This window comes from Vidua chalybeata, chromosome 7 (genome assembly GCF_026979565.1).
Source record: "Vidua chalybeata isolate OUT-0048 chromosome 7, bVidCha1 merged haplotype, whole genome shotgun sequence".
In the NCBI taxonomy this organism is placed as follows: domain Eukaryota; kingdom Metazoa; phylum Chordata; class Aves; order Passeriformes; family Viduidae; genus Vidua; species Vidua chalybeata.
In genome coordinates, this window is record NC_071536.1 from 5496318 (window position 1) to 5517208 (window position 20891).

Here is a 20891-nt window from a genome sequence, read left to right on the forward strand (position 1 = left end):
GCCAAAAGGTCCTGCCTAAGCAATTCACTAGAAGAAGAAGAGAACCAAGGAAGTAATCGCTTTTGTGGGGTGTTTTTACCAAGAGCAAGAGCCTCCTGCCCCTGGCTTGGGTTTTCTCTGTAAAGAGCTTTGTTATTTTGCCTTTTAATAAAACTTTTCTGTTTCCCACACTACCTCAGAAGCCATCTTGCCGATTTTATGCCATTTGAGGTATCTGAGCTATCTCAGGTGTGATGTGTTTCTCCGAGAGCTTATGAGACCTGGCTCAAAGGGATCATATATCAAGCATATGCATAGCAAAAAGGAACACTTTCCTTTCCTCCATGTGTTCAATAAATTGCCTGTTTGTCTAAACCTTGGGCAGATCTACCCAGTTGCTGTTCAGTAATTCACATAGTCTGGCACTGGCAGGCCATGTGGTTAACCAAGTGAACTGCCTTTGACTTTGCTGAAAGGTGATTCATTGCAGCTGTGGTCTTAGAATCAGAGTAACTGAGGTTGGAAACAACCACTGAGATCCTTGAATCCAACCATTAACACAGCACTGTCAAGACCACCAAAAAACCATGTCCCTGCTTCCACATTCACTTATCTTTTGAATCCCTACAGGGATAGTGATTTCACCACTTCCCTGGGCAGCCTATTCCAATGCCTGACTTCCCTTTCAGTGAGGAAATTTTTCCTAATATCTAATGTAAACCTCCTCTGATGCATCTTGAGACCATTTCCTTTTGTCCTGTCACTTTTACCTGGGATAAGAGACTGACCCACACCTTGATACAACCTCTGTCAGGAAGTTGTAGAGAGCAAGGAAGTCTCCCCTGAGCCTCCTTTTCTCCAGGCTAAACAACTCTGTTTCCCTCAGCTGTTCCTCATAAGACACGTGCTCCAGACTCTTTCCCAGCCCCATTTCCCTGCTTTAGGGAAAAAAAAAAAAAAAAACCAAACTTCTGAGTGGCCCAGAACAGACCCCAGATTCTGAGATGCAGCTTCACTAGCGCCCAGCACAGGGAGACAATCACTTTGTTCACTTGGTATCAAGGGCTTACCAGGTTTTCTGGGCTGTGGAGCTCATGTGTAGTGGATGCACAGCGAGTGATCAATGACTTGAACATGGCACTCACAATAATACCTTCCACACTCTGGGCTGTAGACTTGTTGTCCACTGTGGTGAAGTTATTCCCAAATCCAGCTTTATCTGTAAAATTCAAGTGTAAGCAAGCCATCTTGTTGGGAATAGTTTAAAAGAGAGGGCTTAAAGACACATGTAACAATACATGAGACAAGGACACGTCCCCACCTAGTACCCTGTGCTTAAGTTCTCACAATCTTACCCCACAAAAATACAGTAGAAGCAAAGGATAAAATAAATTATAAGTATGAAAGCTTCCCAAAAATACCTCTATTATGAAAAAGGATATCAGGACAATTCTAGCTTTGTTCCATCACACCTCTCATTTAGAGAAGTACAGAATAAGGCTTCAGGTTTGAACAATAACTCCAGATTTTCTAATTACCATTCTAAGGGATAAGAGATGTTTGATTAAGCAGCAAAGCGACAACACCCATGAAACTAAAATCTTCTGAACTATAGGAATGCTTTTCTTGGAAGGTGCACAAGGACACCAAGCTTTCAGAAAGACTCAAGAAAGAATTACACATTTACATGAATTACAAAAAACATCCCAGTTTCCTGAGATGAGAGAAAAAGACTTTCAAGAGCTGAATAAGCTGTCATGTTTCAAAGAATAAGCCAGTCAATAATTGATGAATACTTAGGGAAATGTCATATGGGAATCTTCCTCATGAAAGCTGACTATATAATGTTCTTTGATGCTTTCTCTGAAATTCCTGGCATCAAAGACAGGCTAATAAATTAGTCAGACTCCCTGAGTGTTTCAGAGGAGCTATTCCTACTCTGTAAACAGTCACTCTTAAATGTTGCTTCATGCAGTGACCAAGCATAAATGTTTGATTGTTCTCATACAGAACATAATTTTCCTAACTTAAAAAAATCCTCAAACCCCTCTATGTACACACACAGGCACATGCATTTGTAACTGCAGGCATATGCATCTGTGCATCCATGTTCTCGTTCATTCAAGCAGTTCTTGCTGCTTACTGTGGTGCCTTCTAAACTCTGAGGCACCACAGAGGGTTTTAAAGCTCAATTATACCTCCACTCAGAATAAATAAACTGTGTATTAAACAGGCCATTCCACCGGGTGCCTTGTCATGTCATGAAGCAGAAAACTTCCTGCCCGAGGCATGGTTTAATGGAAATCTCTTCTGTGAAGAGCTGTGAACAAGAGGGAGGATGAATCAAAGGGAGCCCTTCAATTTCAGGTGCACTGTGTGCTACAAGATCTCAAGGTAAAGTCACTGGGTGGTCAGACCCAGAGGTCCAACTCCCTCGACCCCCACTGCCTAAGGATACAGTTCATATATTCTGAGAATAGCAAATCACATTTTGTAGTTTGTGAAGGACAAGAATGTGGCTTCTTTCTGATGGCACAGTTTAAGAGGCACAAGTGACTGGCGCCAGGTATACTTACTATCAGTGACTGGCTCCATGCAGAACCCCAGCAAGGCATGCAGGAAATCCACCACGTTATTGAGAGAATCCTTGTTCACGTAATCTCTCACAGTCTGCCGGAATTGCATCTTATCCAGTTTGTACAGTTTCGTGAGGCAGTTCTGGGCCTACAACAGTGTCCATCAAATCATATCACATCAAAGTACGTGTTCAAGTTTTGCTAGCAAGAGCAAAGTAATTCTACACTTAGCCAGTGTTCTGCTGTCTCTGAATGGTCCCATAACAGAACCAGGTTCAACTCTGGAGCCAAGGAGAAATTCAGCACAAAAAGAGAGTGCACCAGTATGGGCGCCACTGTTTGAGGTGGTGATAAGGCCACTACCAGCTGTATCTCATGTCCTCTCTTCCTGTGTCCACCCCCAAAGCAAAATCTCACTGGATGTAAGTGAACTGGGAATGCACCACCTCTGACAATGCTCAGTGCCTTGGTGGAACAGGTTGTTAGCCTCAGGCATCTGATTTTCACCCTCCAGTTCAGACCCAACCTATTGAATGCCCCTATACCCAATGACCAATTTAACATCATACAAAACACTAACTTTTTGCTTAAAAGCTGTTCACTGTCAACTTCTTATCACAAAACTATCTATTATCCTACTGGGACCCCATGAAGCCTGGAGTTAAAAGAATCTAAAATATCATCTCCATAGGAAACATGAACTCTCCTGTTATCTACAATAGGGTGCTTAACTTTCCAATAAACTCAGACATGATTGTCCACACAGTCAACACAAACAGTGCATGCAAAGCAGTTTGGCCAGACACACAGAAAATGCAGCAGACTTACACATGTAGGAAAATATTTTCCTCAATTCAATGGGCCTGATGAGAACCTTGGTTCCAAGAGACATTCATTTATACTTAATGTTATGCATAGGTCTAAATGCTTTGCTGGCTCAGCTCCAAGAGAAGAATCTAACTGACATGGTGATGAATATGGTAGCTGTTCAATCAGAGCTCTGTGCAGAACCTTTCTACTGCTACCACTGGGTAGCAGTGGTACCCTAACCCCATCTTGTCCAATTATGTCCACTCCTGCAGTACCTGGAAATCTAGCTAACACAAGAACACTGAAAGGATACAGAGCATCCAGTCCATCTCTGAGAACTCAACCTTAGAGCCCAGAACCTAATTATAGCTCTGTTGGCATGGCTCAAGGTATCCGAAGCCATGGAGAAGAATGTGGTTCACACACATCCCATGGGATTAGCAAACTTTCATTATAGCAATGAAAAATGCTCCCTTCTGCAAGCACACACGGTGAGGAAGAGGCAGGCACTGGGAAGGCCTTTGAAAGGCTCCCATTTAACAGGGAGTTGGACTGAGCTCAAGGAGACAAAGTCTTCTGGATTAAATCTGATGTCTGGGCTACATTCTGGGCACTTTCCAATGTCTCAAGTGGGGCAGAAGCAAAAATGTTAGGAATCAACAGTAATGACCCACCATATCCTTCAAAAGGGCACGAGTGACTCTTTCACTTCCTTGCAGAACAACAGAACAAGTACAGTGCAAATACAGTGCACTCCAACCATCAGGAGCTGATGGAGCAGCCCAGCAGCAATCAGTCATGATCACCATTCGCAAAGGTGAACATACTTACACCTCACACTTTTGGATTTACATAGGCAACCCAAGATAGCTGCAGCTCTTGTAAGTAGCATACTCTTTTGGGGTCCTGTCCTGTGAAAAATTACTAACACCAGCTCACACATGGAATTTGCTCCCATGTATTGTCCCAGCCCATCTGCTGGGGTGGCCAGAAGCACCCTGGGCCCCAAGTGTGGCCTTAGAAAGCCCCAGGGACTGGAAGGCAACACTATAGCTGAAAATCTGCTACGGCTGGGCTGCAACACAGTCTGTGAGCTGGGGCAAAAAGCAACACATTTACTGTCAATACAGGGAAAGCTACAGAGGGGGCAGGCAGCGATCTCAGCAGTACAAGGGGGGACACTTTAATGAGCTTTAATTCTCTTACATTCTCCCGAAATACCTGGAGTCTCAGGCGGTCTCCAGAGAGCCCTCGGTGTCCTTCTCCACAGCCATAGGCACAGCCCAAGGACTTCACAATTTTGATCAGCATTGTGAGTGCCAGCCTATGGGTGCTGACAGATGGGCCTTCATCCTGAGGGTCACAGAGGGAAAGATGGTGTGTAACCCTGGCACAACCACTGGCATTTTGGTAGCATTTTGTTTTTGACAAACTGCCTTCCCTTTCTCATCTCAGACACTCCATTACTGAGTTGTTATTCTTGAAGTGTTTACTCCAATTATTTTTCAAGTTCAGAGACTAGCCCCCTCCTTTTCAGCTCCCATCAAAAAGTTATGCTATAAATGTGGAAGATCCTACATGCTCCTATGCCTACCATTCAGAACTTACTTCAAAAAATTAACCCTGAAAAACAGAGTTGGCTTGGCTGAGTAGAAAACCAAGCATCTTTTTAAAATGTCTTAGATATTATGCTACTGTATGTTGCAGCTGCAGAGGTCAGCAATATGGCATCTGTTGTCCAAGTCTCATAGCAATACTGAAAAATTTAAGACTTCTAGTAATCAAATAAAAGAAACTGCTCACACACTGGGTTCCATTTTTCCTTTACAAGCTACGAATAATAAACCTGAAAAAAAATCATTGTGATTGAGGGTTTCAAACACTTTGTCAAGACATTCAAAATGTCCATGCCAGGCTCACAAACTCCATTTTTGGCAGCTGCTTCTCTGCAGTAGTTACAGTGCTTGAATTGCTAATCATATTTCCTCAGCAGAACCCCAAGTGAGCAAAACAGAAGGGTGGCTGCATACACATGCATACTCAATCTTAGCAGACATTAAAGTACATTTGGAGTGGTATAAAGAGAGAAGCAAGACAAACCTTTTCTTGTTTTTTGTCATTCTTCTCATATGGCCCTCCTCCTCCTCCACCACCTCCACCACCTCCATCACCTCCTCCACCACCTCCTTCTTCTTCGCCATCTCCAGCTCCACTAATTGGAGGTGGCCCAAACCCACAAGCTGAACCACAGGCAGCCCCTTTAAGCTGGAAGGATCCTTCACTTGGTCTCTTTTCAGGGGCCTCATTTTCTTTGTTCTCACTCTTCCTCCGAACTTTCTCCACACAGGGCACCACACCAAGCTGCAGTAAGCATTCCACGATGTTCAGTGCCACGTCACAAATCCGGGAACTGATGTCGTGGTTCAGAACCAAGTAAACAGCCTTTAGGACCACCTGAGAGATTCAAACATCATATTTAAAGCCAGAATTACTTTTTCTCCTAGTAATATTTAGTGCCTGGAAATTCTAGACTCCAGACACTCATTACAGAGGGCACGGTACAGATTCTGAACAAATAATACAGAACCCTAAATAGCAAAAGCCTACAATCTAGATGTCAGACAAGAAACCACAGGCTGGGCACAGTCAGGCTGAAAAGGAAACCATGAGATGACATCTGTGAGCCTGAGAACACTGCTTCAGTGCACCAAGAGCTGGCAACTCATTGAGGGGAAAGCAGGAAAAGTGAGGTTTAAGGTGCTAGAAGAAAGGTGCTACTCAGTCTTACACTATCTTCCAGGGAATTTGGTGCATGCCCCAGGAACACAGCCATTACATAATACCAGTTAAGATCTGATGTGTGCATTCCACATGCACATGCGCTCCTTGCAAGGAGTAACAGGAGTTGCAGTTTCTCAGAGGAGACTTTTAGGTTATGCACAAATGTATCTGACTGACCTTTATACACTGCTGAGAGAAGCCATTTAAAGAGGTGAAGGAAAAGCCCATCAAACCCCTGATCTCAATGGTACAGCTATATTGACAGAAGAGGGACCTGGCTTTCCTTGTTCCTTGCCAATTACCGAGAGATCCAGCATGCCATTCTTGTGGACAAAGCTGTTGGTTCCATCAATGTGATCCGTATCCTCCAGGCAACTGTAATTGATGCAGGAGTCCGTCAGGCTCCGTGGGAGGTTGGCACATGCCAGCGGCTCATGGGGCATCTCAGGGATGGGCACCTGGTTGCAAAGCTTCCTCATGTGCTCACTGAAGAAATCGGCGTATCCCACGTTGAACGAGGCCAGCGTGGTGTTGAAGGTGGCCACAGTGATGGTGGAGATCTGGGACCGCACTGCAGGGAGGAAAACAGCTACCTGTGAATAAATTTCTATCTCTATAGCTACAGAATGGAAGATTGAGGCTGAGCTTGTCTAAAAGGAGCAGCTCTTAAAGTGGTTTGTAATGCCAAAAGAAATCACAAGTTCCTAATTCCTATCATGTGTACAGGGATCAAAGGTAAACTCATTTATTCTTTTACGACAATGTAAATTAGAACAACCCCAAGCTCGTTCTAGTGGTTCTCTGGCAGCTCAAGCTGATGTTAAATGGGCAGTCAAGTAGATCAGGCAACTCAGACATTCTAAATCTAATCCAAAAGGATTTTTCTCCCTGCATTAATCCAGTGCTTCATCTTAAAAGCAGCAGTGCCCCTGCAAGGCAAAGAGAAAGAACTCTGCAGCTGAAAGGCAGGGGTGAAGGTAGCAGAGCCGCAGCACAAATTTGAAACAGCTTTCCAAGGTGCATCAATCGGGAAAATTTCATCACACCATTTGAAATAAACAGTACCTATGACAGTCTAAACCATCTCCAAAATGCATAGCTGTCTGATGAGAAAGGCACTGCAGTCTTAAGCTCACAGTGTTCAGAGACAGGAACTTTGAATTGCTCAGGTTAGCAAGCTGGCTTTAAGCGCAAATTTTTATCAAGGACGCCTCATGTTTTTAAAACTCATGCTGATTTCCTGGCAACAGTGCTTGTAATTTCCCACACAGTGCTTTGTAAGTAAGTTTATATACCCTCTAGTGTAGAAAGACACCCATAGGGTTGTTTAGACTGCCAGAGAGTACGGTAACAGGGCTAGAGACAAAGCAAAGAACCTCTTCCTGTGGCTATTGAATATATTCTAATTAATGAACTAATGACATCTAATACATTTAATAAGCAATGACTCAGTGATGGAGTGGTTATATTATGCACACAGCAACTCGCCAGAGCGGCAATCACATTTCCTGACAGCTTGTGCAGTTGTGCTAGCACTGAACTGGCATTATGAATTAAGAGAATGTTCTAAGGCCAACAGCAGTACTGTGAACTCGGCCACAATTTGGTCAAGGATCAGGGCAGGAATCAGCTGCTTGTATCAGAGAATTTCTTTCTGGCAAGAGTGACTTTTTAATGGCATTCACTGAAATTTGTATTGTGACGATAACAATAAAGATTGCATTAGGGTATTTTGTTCCTGAGCTGCCAAATGATGAGCATCCAAGGGCAAATTTTTTTGTTTCACTGATTTTTTGCTTAGTTTGTTTTGAAATGGGTAACAAAAATCCATATTCAAATCCTACACAGAAACATAGTTTGGAAAAGACCTCTCAGATCATCAAGACTGACCATTCCCCTATTCAAATCCAGTTTAAAGCTCTTTCAGTGAGCTTTGATATCTCCTGTGCAAGGATCCTTTTCCCCCTTTGGGTCAAGAGTAGCCTATCACCAACAGGCCTGGTGTCATGTAAATCAATTCATGATCAAAATCCCCAAAATTCCACCAGTGTCATCAGGCATAGAGCCAGGTGCCATCTTCTGGCTCTTCCTGCCCTCCCTCATCATTTCCTATGACTGGAAGGCTACAGGAGAACATTATTTTTGTCCCTCTTACCTTAACCAAACATCCCAAAACCCTGAAGTCTCTCTTGATTAGCCTGGGACTTCTTGCAATTTCATTGCTACCTACCAGAAAACTCAATAATGGATAACAGAAAGCTTTCTCTTCTCATCTTTAACCTGGGCCCCAGGGAGGCAGTAGAATTCTCTAAGTAATGAGCTGGATCTCCACATTGGTCTTTCTGTTCCTTAAGAAGGAAGTCTCCTCTGACAGTGACCCATCTGGTTTTCTTTACAGCAGCAGTCTTGACACAGGGCATGGGCCAACCTAACCTCTGCCACACCTCCAGGGTGGATGAACCAGGTCCTTGTTCGTCTCCACCCGCAGAGCCCCACACCTATCATGCACCCATGAAGAGGGGCAGTCACAGATGAGATGTGCCCAGATGTGCACCAGGGCAGGGACATGTGCCATTAGCCCTGTCCCTTAAATCCCAGGCAGAGATAAGAGAAGGATTCCTCCCTATCACGAGTCCCATCTATTGTCTCTGCCATTGCAGTCACACTGGTATTGTCATTTCTCCAGAGGCCTCCAAGACACAGGGGTCTCAGGGAGACTGAGTAAATTTCAAGCCAGACCTCCAACTGAAACGAGGAGAATTAAATAAAAAAACCTTGTGATTTCCAGCAAAATCCAGCAGCTGTTGACTGCATAGAGGCATTAAATATCACAAAATTCCCCATGAAACCATTTAAGATAGCAATACCAAGCTACTGTTCACACTTTTGTGCTGTATTGTGGTAAGGCAAGAAAACCTCAAACCATGCCTTCTCCCTACTGATGGCCACCAATTGTTTTAACAACTGTTCCAGATAAACATGAACAGTTTGAAACATTTTTCTTCACAGTGCAAAAAAACCCTCAAGAGATACAGAAACAAAAAAGGAAAAATCAATTAGTCACATACATGTAGAAACAGTAACGCTTCCTTCCACTTTCTGGGGTTGGTATTTTAGTGAAACACCTGTCCTGATGTGTTAAATTTACCTTCCTTGACTGTGTTGTCTCCATGGCTGTTGGAGGGGTCTGGCAGTTCAGAGACCAGCGTGTGATGGGAGTGCGAGTGCCGGGCGCTCAGCCCCTCCATCTCCGTCGCTGTGTCAGAGCTTCCCCTCCTGGTAAACTTCCCTAGGGCGACGACAAGAAACGGAGATTTTGTTTAGCTACATGAGGGGTGGCTGGAGACAGCAGCTGTGGTTAAAAATTAAAGGATTGGAGTCTGTAAAAATCAAGGTTTTTCATCACGCTGTGAAGCAGAACCAAAGATTGTGGTGGGATCCCTCAGGTGGGTTCATTGATATAGAGACAAAATGACCCAAACTCTCTGCAAGGCTCTTCCCCTCAGCACATGCTGATTTAGCTGGCACCCACATTCTTAACCACCAGACCTTCAAGAAAATAAGACTGGTCAGCACTCCACCCCCTTTGGGGCATGCTATAGGAATTTAATTTCTTCTCCCCTTGCCCCCAAAAATAAGTATAGTAGAATGAAGAGTGCAGAGGCAAAGGAAATTCTTCAAGAATAGAAAAAAATACTGTTTAGTGAACTTAGAAACTTGAAATAGCAAATTTTTAGGTTCAAACACTGTACCTCTGCAGTATCAAGACAGTATAAGCCTCACTGAGAAAATATCCTATTTATATTGTATCCAATATGCACTCCAGGAAAACTGTGAATAGAACTTTTTGGCATACGAACAACATTGTTAATGATACTAATGACACTGCTGCTAACAATTGTCATCCTGCTGTCATAATTGAAATAATTGTCATACTGATGATACTGTTGCCTCTCCAAAGATTTCTCTTTTAAAGAAGGGAATGAAAAAATTCTTTGAATCTATTTGAAGATGCAATGCTTGTGCAACACATGCTATCACACAGGAAAAGTGGAAAAGCGGTATTCAAGTGGAAGAGAGTAGCTACAGGTTCCCACAGTAGCTATTATTCCAGTAAAGAAGTTTTCAGGGAAAAAGTGAACTGAAGTACAAGTCATTCAAGGTCTGCTGTGAGCAGTTACAAACAGATGTGTAATGCTGCAAACAGAACCAAGGATGCAGGGTGACAGAAGGACTGGATGAAGAAACAGCCCCTGGTGTTCTCTGAATGTTCACGACAGGAGCGACACCAGACCTGGGGCAGACACAGCAATATCTCACCTAATATGGTGGTTGGCCACCCTCCTCTCTCCATGCCACGCCGGTCCTCTCCAATTCCAGAGAAGCTGCCGAAGGAGAAAGTGCTGCGAGTGGGCGAGACATCCAAGTGATCCTCGTGGAGCAGGAAGGGCACCCCCATCCGCCGCTGCCGCTTCTTCCCGGCGTGGTGGAACGGAATCGACCCTTTGCGCTCGCGCTCCCTGTCCTCTTTGCGGCTCTTAAACTGCAGGGAGAGGAGCACATGTAGGAGCAGTTAAGAAGCTTTGAGGCATGGAGAACACCCACTTGAGGGGAAAGGATAACACAGACGTATTTCCCAAGTATAACTCTGCACTCTGAGCATTTTATCCTGGCCATTTCCCATGGTAGAAGCTAATTGCATGCTGGGATCCTGCGAGCATTTGAAGGAGTTCAGTCTTGCCTGAGGCTGGGATGGATGCCCTTGGATAATTTTATAATATTCTTTGAGCATGGAATGGATGGTTGGAAACCCAGAGCTAAGACGAGGTAAAAAAAAAAACAGAACTCACTGAATTAGTTGGAACTACAGTGAGCACTGGCACTTACAATTCAGCACTGTTTGAGCATCCTCCTTCTCAAGCAGTTTCATCAGGACAATTACTTGAATAAAGACTTCAGCATTATGTTTGGGATATGCATATAAAAACCAATATAATAACATACAGAATAAATTCTAATGAAAAGGGATGATGATCTCACATATGGCATGAATATATACTCCAAGCAGACCTCATGAATATATAGTCTGAGCAGACCTTCAGCAGCTACTTAGGGAGACACTAAGGTGCTGAATCACAGGTAAATTAAAGTGCAGTTTTCTTTCACTCACCTTTTTGAAGATGTTCATCCCCAGGTCTGTGGAGAGATCTGGAACTGCTGGTCTGCGCAAGTTGGTCAGTGAAACCTTGGAAAATGCCTCTGTGCTTAGTGACTTTTCTTCCTCATTACATTTTATTGTAAGATCCTGCAGCTCCCAAAAAAAGACAAGCACAAGGAGAAATAGAGGATAACTAGCTTTGAAAAAGGAGCTACTTCCTAGAAGTATCACAGGAGCACTGTAGAAGAAAAAGACCTCCAATTCATTACACAAAAAAGTTTACACATTTAACAAAAAATAAATGAACAAAGTTTAGAAACCTCTAGAATTATTTACTTTGTCTAACCTTACAGTCACCAATGGAAAAAAGTACAGCACACTGTGGAAAACCTCAGCCAGGTCCGGTGGTATGGAAGAACATGTTTAATTCTGACCCCAGGTATGACTCCAAGTAAGTGATGATATCTTTGAGGTCTTGATTTACATCCATGAGCAATCATAATGGCTACCCTTTGCAAAGTGTTTCATTTAAGATCTATGCCCTTAACACACATATTTAAATACATATTTTGGAACTAAACTGCAATAAGCAGCACTGTCCCTTCAAGAAACTTGATTTTCAGAAAATTTATTACTCGCCGAAGAAATCTAAGACTTCTAAATCAGTAAACATCCTTCTGTTGTAACAATAGGGCTCCCCAGCCATCATTTTTCAAATGAAATTTCCCCCCTTTCTCTATCACAGAATGTCCTACAACAGCAAAAACCATGAGGCTCACTCACCCCAGCTTCAGTAGAGCTCACTCACCTCACCATCAAACAACATGCTATACCTGCCTGTTGCAAAGAAGGAAATTGGCACAAACTCAGCTTCCAGCCATCTGCCCTCAATAAAGACCTAATTCCAACCTTCCATGAGATGTTTGTGCAGCTGACCTAACTGAATCCCCCCAGGGTAATTTTCATCTGCCTAAATATCAGCTTTTTTCCAACTGAATGCTCTTTTTCTTTGCTGTCCCACCAGAAAAATTATGCTGCAAAGTGGGTCATGTTAAAACACCTTTTTGCTTTCAATGCAGAGAGAGCCATGTCAGGGATAGATGAAATGACCACTATGACAGGTTTAGAATCTGCCTAGGCAGACTGCAAATTGAAGAGCCAGCTTCTGTAGTCCACAAGTGTGCAGTTTTACACACAAGGTCCAGCAGAACCCAGTGACAATCTTTGCAGCTGAAATCTAACACCAGTTACAGTGGTTGCAGTACCAAATACTGGGGATCACACATTTTTCAGAGACTTTTCAGACTAATCAAACACTACCCTTGAATCCTCCCTCTTAATTTTATCAGCACAAGAATGCAGGAGACACACAGCAGCAAGGCTCCTCTTCACCACTGTTTGTAGTACAAACATATGCTTATCCACCACTTTGCATACATGACTAAAGATTCAGAGGATACACAGTAAATCAGGATTCAACCCCAGTCACTCCCAACAGTGAGGCCAGCAAGTACTCCATATAGTTTTTTCCTTAGCTTTCATAGCTCTTTGACTTCTTCTGGCTATGAAACATTGTATTAATTTGATTTGGATTAAGTATCTTTGTACATTGGTTACTAAATCAGTGTTTTAGTGGGTGGTTTATGATCACCAAAAGACAGAGTAGGGCCTACTGAGACACAAGCCGTGCAAACACACAGACACAGTCCCAGCTTTGAAATCTGCACAGGGTAGGTATCAAGCAAACAACACCAGAGAAGCAAATTACAGAATTACTTTAAATCTACAGTGTGGTATACAATGCATTTTAATGAATCACTCCTGATGAAGAGTGATTAAAAACATGGCTATTCTGTGCAGTACACTACATGGCAATTACCATAAGCATAACATAGATAAGACAGCAAAATAGTTTGGGTTTGGGGGCTGCTCCTCCAGATTTTGTTGTTCATACTATCTTCCTCCTGCATGACTGTATGGGTACCAGCTCATTAGTACTTCTCTCAGCTCTCAGGACATCACACTTGAGACTCTTGGCATTCCATCAGCATTGCAGTGAGCACTACACTACAGCTGCATTGGTGCTATGATTAATTTAAGTTTACTTCTTGCAAAGGAAGTGCAAGACTGTAGCAGCTTGTGAATGTCTGAAGGCTCCATGTCCTACACCTGCCCTAACAGTGAATTCTCTCTGCATACAGGTGCCATACAGGTTTCCTTTATCACATGTTGCCCTGTCTGAAACATGTGTACACCACAGTCACTTTTCAGAGGCAGACAGCATTCACTTTATTCACACTCCATCCAACCCCCCCTTTTCCCACGCAGCAAGGAGTGCCAGAATGCTGCACTGAAACTTTTCTTACTCTGCTATTCAGCTTACTGGGCAATACATGGAGGATATTCCTCATGTCCTCTCAATCCCCACTGCTTCAGCCCAAGCTTACATCCGAGATGTGATTTTACACACACAGACCCAACAGGAAGCGTGAGAGTTTTGCTGAGGCTCAGGGAGGTGCAGGATCATCAGTTTACTGGTTATTCTGGTAAATTTTAGAACAATAGAAACAATGTTGATTTTAGAACAATAGAAACAAAAATCTACTGCTCCTTGATGTGATTTGCAAGCAGACGTGTTCTTTACTCAGTTTTTGCCTGCAACTTTATATCTTTCCTTCTGAAACACAGCATGCCAATGTTTTTGAGAAGTTATTGACCACCTTTGAGTAGAAATGATGACACTGTGTTAGGAATTTCAGGTCTAGACTGAAAAAAACAGGCTTTAGCATAACCTTGTGTCAGACAAGCTTGTGAAGCCTCAGCATACAACCCCTTGTGTTAACAGAAAGGACAGATCCTAGCCTTTGGGAGGTGGCATTCTCTGTTCTGAACTAGCAGAGAGCCTGGTTTGGTGAGACTTTAATGTAAGAATAGCAGTGAAGTTCCTACAGTTGGCTGGGATGAACCAGAATCCAGCTGCTTCTGTGTGTTGCACAGGTTTCAGTCCTCAAAGTTGTAAAGAAAGGGGGCATGAGTTGAAAGCTTTGCTGCCTGAAAGACTATTTCACTTCCTCCATCACAGCTGTTCTGCTTAACAAACTGGAACCCTGGAACAGGATTCTATTTTGATGAAGTATGGCAAAAATACACTGGACTGACACAGAGGTTATCAAAAGCAATCAAACCCAGCCTTGGAGAGAAGCATGCCCTGGACAGAGTCCTCACATTAACAGCTACAATATACTCAGTGGAATTGCCAAACAGATTTAAAAGAATATTAGAGAAGAGCAGTGGAGTCTTCTGCAAGTGCAACAACCTAGAAAAGCAAGACATAGCCAAGGCTGTGAAAGGAAGGAAGGGTTTGACAGCACAAAGAGAAGAACCAGGGCAACACTAGTGCAGCCAGTGCCCATGGAAGACAATCTCATTCATACTGCCTCTGCAAACCACTGACTGCACTCCCTGTTGCACTGGGAGCTAAACTTGCTAATATGCAAAACAACCAGGTTGTAATGAGCAAGAGCAAAGGGACAGTACGTGCATGGAAATAGTGAAACACATCAACAGCAGTGTATTTCAATTTTCCCTCTAGCAGATGATATGAAGGAGGGTTTTTTGTACACACAAAGCAATCCTATAAAATCTCCACGCACAGGTAGATTAAGATTGAATAGTAATTCTGACTGCCTGGCCTTAATGGAGCTATGTCAAGCTTTTACAGGGATGAAACATATTGTACAAATTACACTTAAGTATAATACAATTTAAACAATACTGCTGCTGCTGAGCCTTTAGAACTACAAGTAATCACCAGCTCTCATAATAATTGTAAAAATGTCTATAAAGTCCTGAGATCTAAGAATAACAGTAGCAATATTTACATTGTTTATGCTTGTCTTCTAGATTTTGAGCATCTGGGGTCTGGTGGGGAAAAGATATTTCACCTTCCTTCCAGTCAAAATCTGTCAGAGCCCCTAAAGCAGCAATTTTAGGAAAAACACTGAGAATTCTGAGATTTCCAACTCAAAAAATGACATCTGATAGCAAAATGAACAGGTCTTTTATTTGAATGTGTCATAATATCAGATGGCAAAAATAGAAACCCTGCTAAATTTTGTAAGGCAGTTCCATCAACTAAGTAAATCAGCATTTGCTGCACATGACAGGAAAAGAGGGCAAAACCTATAAGTAGCACAAATCCACAAGGAGATTAACTGAAACCACAACAACATTCCCCTTTTATCCCTAGAACAGGTGAACAACACAAACAATTGTTTAAGCTTAAACACAAAGATCTTTACTGCACTAAGGAGACGATTACAGGGTTCATTGTCCAGCAAACAGGGAGCAATACTGGACACCTATCAGGACAGTTTCTCTACTAAGATTATTTTAGCAAATATAAAAGTTATGTAAGAATAACAGTGGAATAAGTAACAACACGGAGAGCTTCTGCTCACTGCCACTGTTTGCCAAGTCTAATTCCATATTTTAACACAAGTGTTTGCCTGAAGTGTGCAGTCCCATACCAAACACAGTTCCTTTTCTCCCATTTGAGGGAGTACACCAGAGCAGTTCAGTGGGTCCTGGCATTACATGGTAACGCAAAGGCATCGGTAACCATTTCTTCTGGCAACTGCATTAGCACATTCTCACGTTAAAAACTAATGTTATCCCAGTTCACCCTAGATTAATGACCCCAAACCAACACTCCAGCTTCCAGCAGTCACCAGCTCTGACCCTCTGCATCAGATTCTGCCTTCAAAGCGCTCAATGCTCTCATGGTCTTTTTCTGAATCAATGCAAGTAGCTGACCTCCATGCAAGTGAGCCAATACCAGAGCTGTGCCCGTCGCTACTTGTTCAGCAATCACCTCACAGCATCAACATAACAGCGTTTTTTTTCTTACTGACAGCAACTGCTCACCTGGGTTTTGTGGGTGTTCACCAGAGAGGGTGCAGCAGCCACCATGGAGCTGCTGCGAGGCCTTGGCAGAGGGGGAACCTCAGGCTCGGGCGGCTTCTCTGGCTTTTCCTGCAGCATGTGCCTCAGCCTCTGCAGGTAGTACATCAGTGACCACTGCGTGCCCTCCTCGGACCAGTGCGGCTGCAGCAGGCAGCGCAGCACAGCCACATCGAAGTACGTGGCGTAGCGAGACTTCTGGCACGGTGGAATCACCAAGGACACCCTGTTCCAAAAAGCAGCAGTAGAAATGTTAGTCCTCAGATTCTTCAGGCCTTCTTAGATACTCAGCTCTCTGCATAAAGTCCTTTGGGATTAAGGTACCTAACTGGATATTTAGCTTTCAGATCCCCAGAGGACTCCAGTACAAGCTGTTAAGTGGTTTCTTGGATAGGGGTGCTTTCTTAAACCTGAGCTGAAGATAAGCCTCCAGTACCTGTGCTGAGTAATTTGTTCAGCAGGAAACAAGCAACCCTTGAGCATCTGCAGCTCTGATACTAGTAACACATATTTAGGAATGGTTTACATTTGCACATATCAGGCATTACTTAAGAAAAAGCAGGCAAGGCAGCTAAGTTAGTTAACCTTTTAAGCTAATTAAATTGATTCCTATATAAATAAAATTCACCATTATGGGCATTCTTTGCTGAGGCATTCTAGAGAAAAGCACCCTTTAAAAGCCCTCACTGTAATCTTATTGCCCTATTAATTTCCCAATGGATTTTAATATGGAATTCCCCAAGTATTAGTGCACACAAAAGCAAGACATCTGTAGTGAGCTTCAAAAATGAGAATCTAGAAAGTTCAGATTTCAAAGGCAGCTATATGTCATTCACAGCCAATGTTTTTGCAACGAATTGCCCCAAACTTTTTATCCCTAATCTTTTATACCACTTTTCTCCCAGCAGAGTACAACTGGCCTGATCTACCCTCTGGACAGTCACTAGCTGTCAGGAGACAATCTGTCAGAAAGAAGGAAGTGAAAGGGAGTCATAGGAATGAAAATCACATGGTAAGAGAAGGTGTGAAATCCTGTGGGTGGTGCAAGAACTCCGTAATTTTTTTCTTTTTTTTTTGTCTGCTGAATACACATTTTGAAAGTTTCCACTCTATATTAGAAACACACCTCTGTGACCTACTTATTTCTGGTATTTTGGGACTCTATAAAAATGAAGAGTACTTTCAGGCACTATGTTCTCAGGCATTTGAGAATCATCACAAGAACATCAAGCTGGTGTTTTGTTTTTTATTAAAAGCCATTTTTATTATCAACGCTGCAAAATAGCATGCAAACAGTGTGGACAGGTCATCCCCATCGCCACCACATGCTGAACAAATGGGTCCAAGGCCGTGGTCCAGGAAAGCCTTAGGGAACAGCAGCAATACTGATCCATGGGACCTCTGAGTGCTGAAGTGCTCTGCTGGATCTCTGCCCTGTGCCTCCAAGGCAGGCATGGAACTGGCAAAGGAGAAAGAAGTGTGCATGGAACACTGACACCAGCTGGAATCACACGAACCCTGCTCCACCTTACATGCCTGGAAACAGGGAGCAGGTGTCAAGGCTGGGCTTGGATCAACACATGGATGCAGAGCTGGTTTGCTGCCAGCCCCACAAGCCAACGCTGGAGGCACTTGGCGACTGCATCAGCACATGCCACACTATATGAAATACACAGACTCAAAGTTTCCCTCCTAGTGCTGTATTCCAGGTAAAAAGGCTGCAAAGTTTGACAACTTTGAAATGAGCTGTCACAAAAACATGAAAAGCTGAATTAGGAAAGAAAACAACATGAAATGGGAATATGCTGTAACATTTTCCCCATAAACCTGACGTGCAGGGTGGTTTTGTCGAAGTTTAGGCTGTGCCACATAGGTCTAGTGCAAAAAGCCAGAAGTACACTCAAAGTATCCCAGCAAAGGAAATAAAACCTGTCATCCCAGTAGCAATTGTGAAAGGTGATGCATTGCTCTGCAGGACCCTGAGCAGTGTATGGGGCTAAATAAACAGCCTCTCATGCTCCCCTATCTGTGGCACAGGCAAACCTGAGGCAGGACACAGGCTGGAGCAAGGCATGTTCTCCTTGTGAAATATTTGTAACTGAAGTCCTTCCTGCAAAGTCTATTTCCCAGGCAGCCCGTTCAAGGTAGCAGCTGGATAAAGGGCTGTGGTTTATTTGCTTCAGGATTAAACTGAATCATCTCTATGTGGAGAATTACACTGCGTGGAGGAGCAACACTCAGCTAGGATCAGAACAAGCCATTTGTTTAGACAGTTTCTGAGGACCAGGAATCAAATTCTGTAGTTCATTTAGAGGAAAATCTAGTGCTTGTATAATCAGCTCATGATTGCCTGTGACTGCAGGGAAAGTGGAAACACAGCCTTCCTTCAACCCCTGGCCAAGGACAAAGGAATACTTTGGCTGTTGGTAAGCAGAGTAAACAACATTTGTTCCACAGTTATCTGTTGCTTGGCAACCAAAGCTCCCTGTACAGTTTTAACTCATCAATGAGTTCTGCAAATGAGGAGGCATAATGATGCTCTCTTCAAAGCCTGTCTGAAGCTTCATCCCCATGGCAACCACCCAGACCCTGCTTGATAAATTGATCACCTGATTCTGTCTTCTTAAAAGGCTGCTTATTTTTTACAGCTGTGCACTCTGAGCAGTAGTGTTCACACACAGAAAGGCAGCTCTGTCCCCACCTTCAGTTGTACTGGCTCACATTAATACAAATTAAATACAGATCCAGAACTGACAACAGGCTTGATTAAAAAAAAAAAACCCCAAAGGAAGCTTCCTGATGGGATGAGAGCCTAAGGAATAGCTTTTTCCTTTGCATCAGTGAAAGGATACCCTGAGCTCCCATTTGAAAGATCAGAGCTGTTCCTAGCTGATATTCATAAAGTCACTCCATCCTATATTTCTGTCACTGTAATGAAGCCATTTCTTAAAACTGCAGTGTTTTGGATATGACATTTCTCAAAAGAGATAAGCAACAGGACCAGAGTTCTCAGGTGTTCAAGTGACACTCCTAAATCCATAGAGACTTAAAATTACAGCCCTCCCTCTCCAAAATCTCTGAAAATACTCATCAGCTTGATTTACTTTATGGCACTACTGAGTGTTCAGCACTTCTGGAAAAGTGAGAAGTGAAAATCTACTTCTACCTTTATGTGCCCAAATCTAGATGAATTTATTAGTGCCAAGCTGGAAACCAGAACCTGAACACTGCAGGACAAGCTGGAAGTTTGCATAGCTGTCCCTCTCTGTTAGTCTGTTCCTTTGGGTCAGTAGTCTAAAGCCAGCCATGCAGCAGGATGCAAAGGAGGCATAATGAAGGCACTGGAAACAGGCTTGCAGAAATTCTTTGCTTGGGGGAAAGAAAATCTAGTCAGAAGGAAGCCAGATAATATACCAGTTACCTGAAGCTAAATCTAGCCTGGAAGGGGTGAACTTGAGGGTTATTTTTTGAGTCTTTAATTCCAACGTTCTAGAAAAGACCAAAGAAACTGTCCCAAGAGGCCAGCTGGAGACTTCTCTGAAGAAAGCAGCACTGAGTAACAAGTGCTGCCATCTTTTTCATCACCCAGAACTGAGATTTGTTGAATTAAGAATTTGATACCAACCTCCAGCACCCTTAGCACATGCAGACAAAAGTGCATGCAAGATGGACTTGTGTGACCTCCACTACTGAATCACAAGAGCCAAAGTTTCTCCTGAAGGTCTTTGTACCTGGGATGTGCAGTACTTCTCTCCTGGGAGGTCTGGGAGGATACACTTCCCTCCAAGGAATTTCCAGGGTGACATGCTGAACCAGAAGCCTTTGGAGGTCCAGGATCTGGCTGTGCTGTCTCACAGACCACCTGCAGTCCCTTTGGATAGTTACAAAAAGGAAAACAGGTATACAAACATCTTTATATCTCCCATGTTAGTTTTATAACTGCAATTTGAGCTTAGACAAGGAAAGACTGATCAAACCTGGGACTTCTCAATACAAGGCATCACACAGGCAAAGGGTATGTTGTACATTGTACAGCTCTCTTGCCCAGGAGAATGATTTGGGATGGAAGGGACCTTAAAAATCAGGCTCCACCCCTCCTGCCATAGACAAGATCAGGCTCCCATCCTATAAGACAGGATAAGGCCAAGGACATCCAGATAGATATACCCCACACCCTTTGGTTCCACTGCAAACAAGATTGGGAGCCTTAGCTGTGAATAACTGTAATTTCTGGAGATTAAATACTTTAGGGTGGCAACTGCAAGTTCTCTTTCTACATTTATTCCCCCCCTCCCTCAGCACCTTATTCAAGCTTGACAGCTCTTAGCATAGCATTTACCTCAGTACGTCCACTGTCCAGATTAGGGGATTCACAAGTCACACTCTGATTATTGGTGGGAGAACTTCTCTTGGCTGAGGAAAGAAGTCAAAGCAGGACATTTCAGGAAATGCCTCCTACACTATAATGTACCTATTATAAAGTATTATAACAAAAGGATAAACCAGAAAACAAAACCAGCCATCTATCTGCTGCTGCAAACTTCCTAGGCACTAGTCACAGCCATAAAAAGAAAATAGGACTGGGTTAGTTTTTTTAAATTCTCTCCATTGTGTTGTCAACAACA

The 20891-nt window shown here is 43.2% G+C and overlaps 1 protein-coding gene across 3 annotated transcripts in view; it reads right to left on the bottom strand.

The window, feature by feature from the left end:
• Nucleotides 1–20891, bottom strand: part of UNC80 (unc-80 homolog, NALCN channel complex subunit) — a 126812-nt gene that overhangs the window by 92445 nt on the left and 13476 nt on the right. For 2 of the 3 annotated variants that reach the window (XM_053946991.1, XM_053946990.1), the window contains exons 6-16: nt 20606–20679; nt 19998–20137; nt 16231–16492; nt 11317–11451; nt 10467–10689; nt 9295–9435; nt 6449–6717; nt 5466–5819; nt 4572–4718; nt 2556–2703; nt 1050–1198 (exon numbers count right to left, since the gene is read on the bottom strand). In XM_053946991.1, the coding sequence (XP_053802966.1) occupies nt 1050–1198; nt 2556–2703; nt 4572–4718; nt 5466–5819; nt 6449–6717; nt 9295–9435; nt 10467–10689; nt 11317–11451; nt 16231–16492; nt 19998–20137; nt 20606–20679 (2042 nt within the window). The remainder of the gene's footprint in view (nt 1–1049; nt 1199–2555; nt 2704–4571; nt 4719–5465; nt 5820–6448; nt 6718–9294; nt 9436–10466; nt 10690–11316; nt 11452–16230; nt 16493–19997; nt 20138–20605; nt 20680–20891) is intronic. The other variant, XM_053946992.1, reaches the window with a different exon arrangement.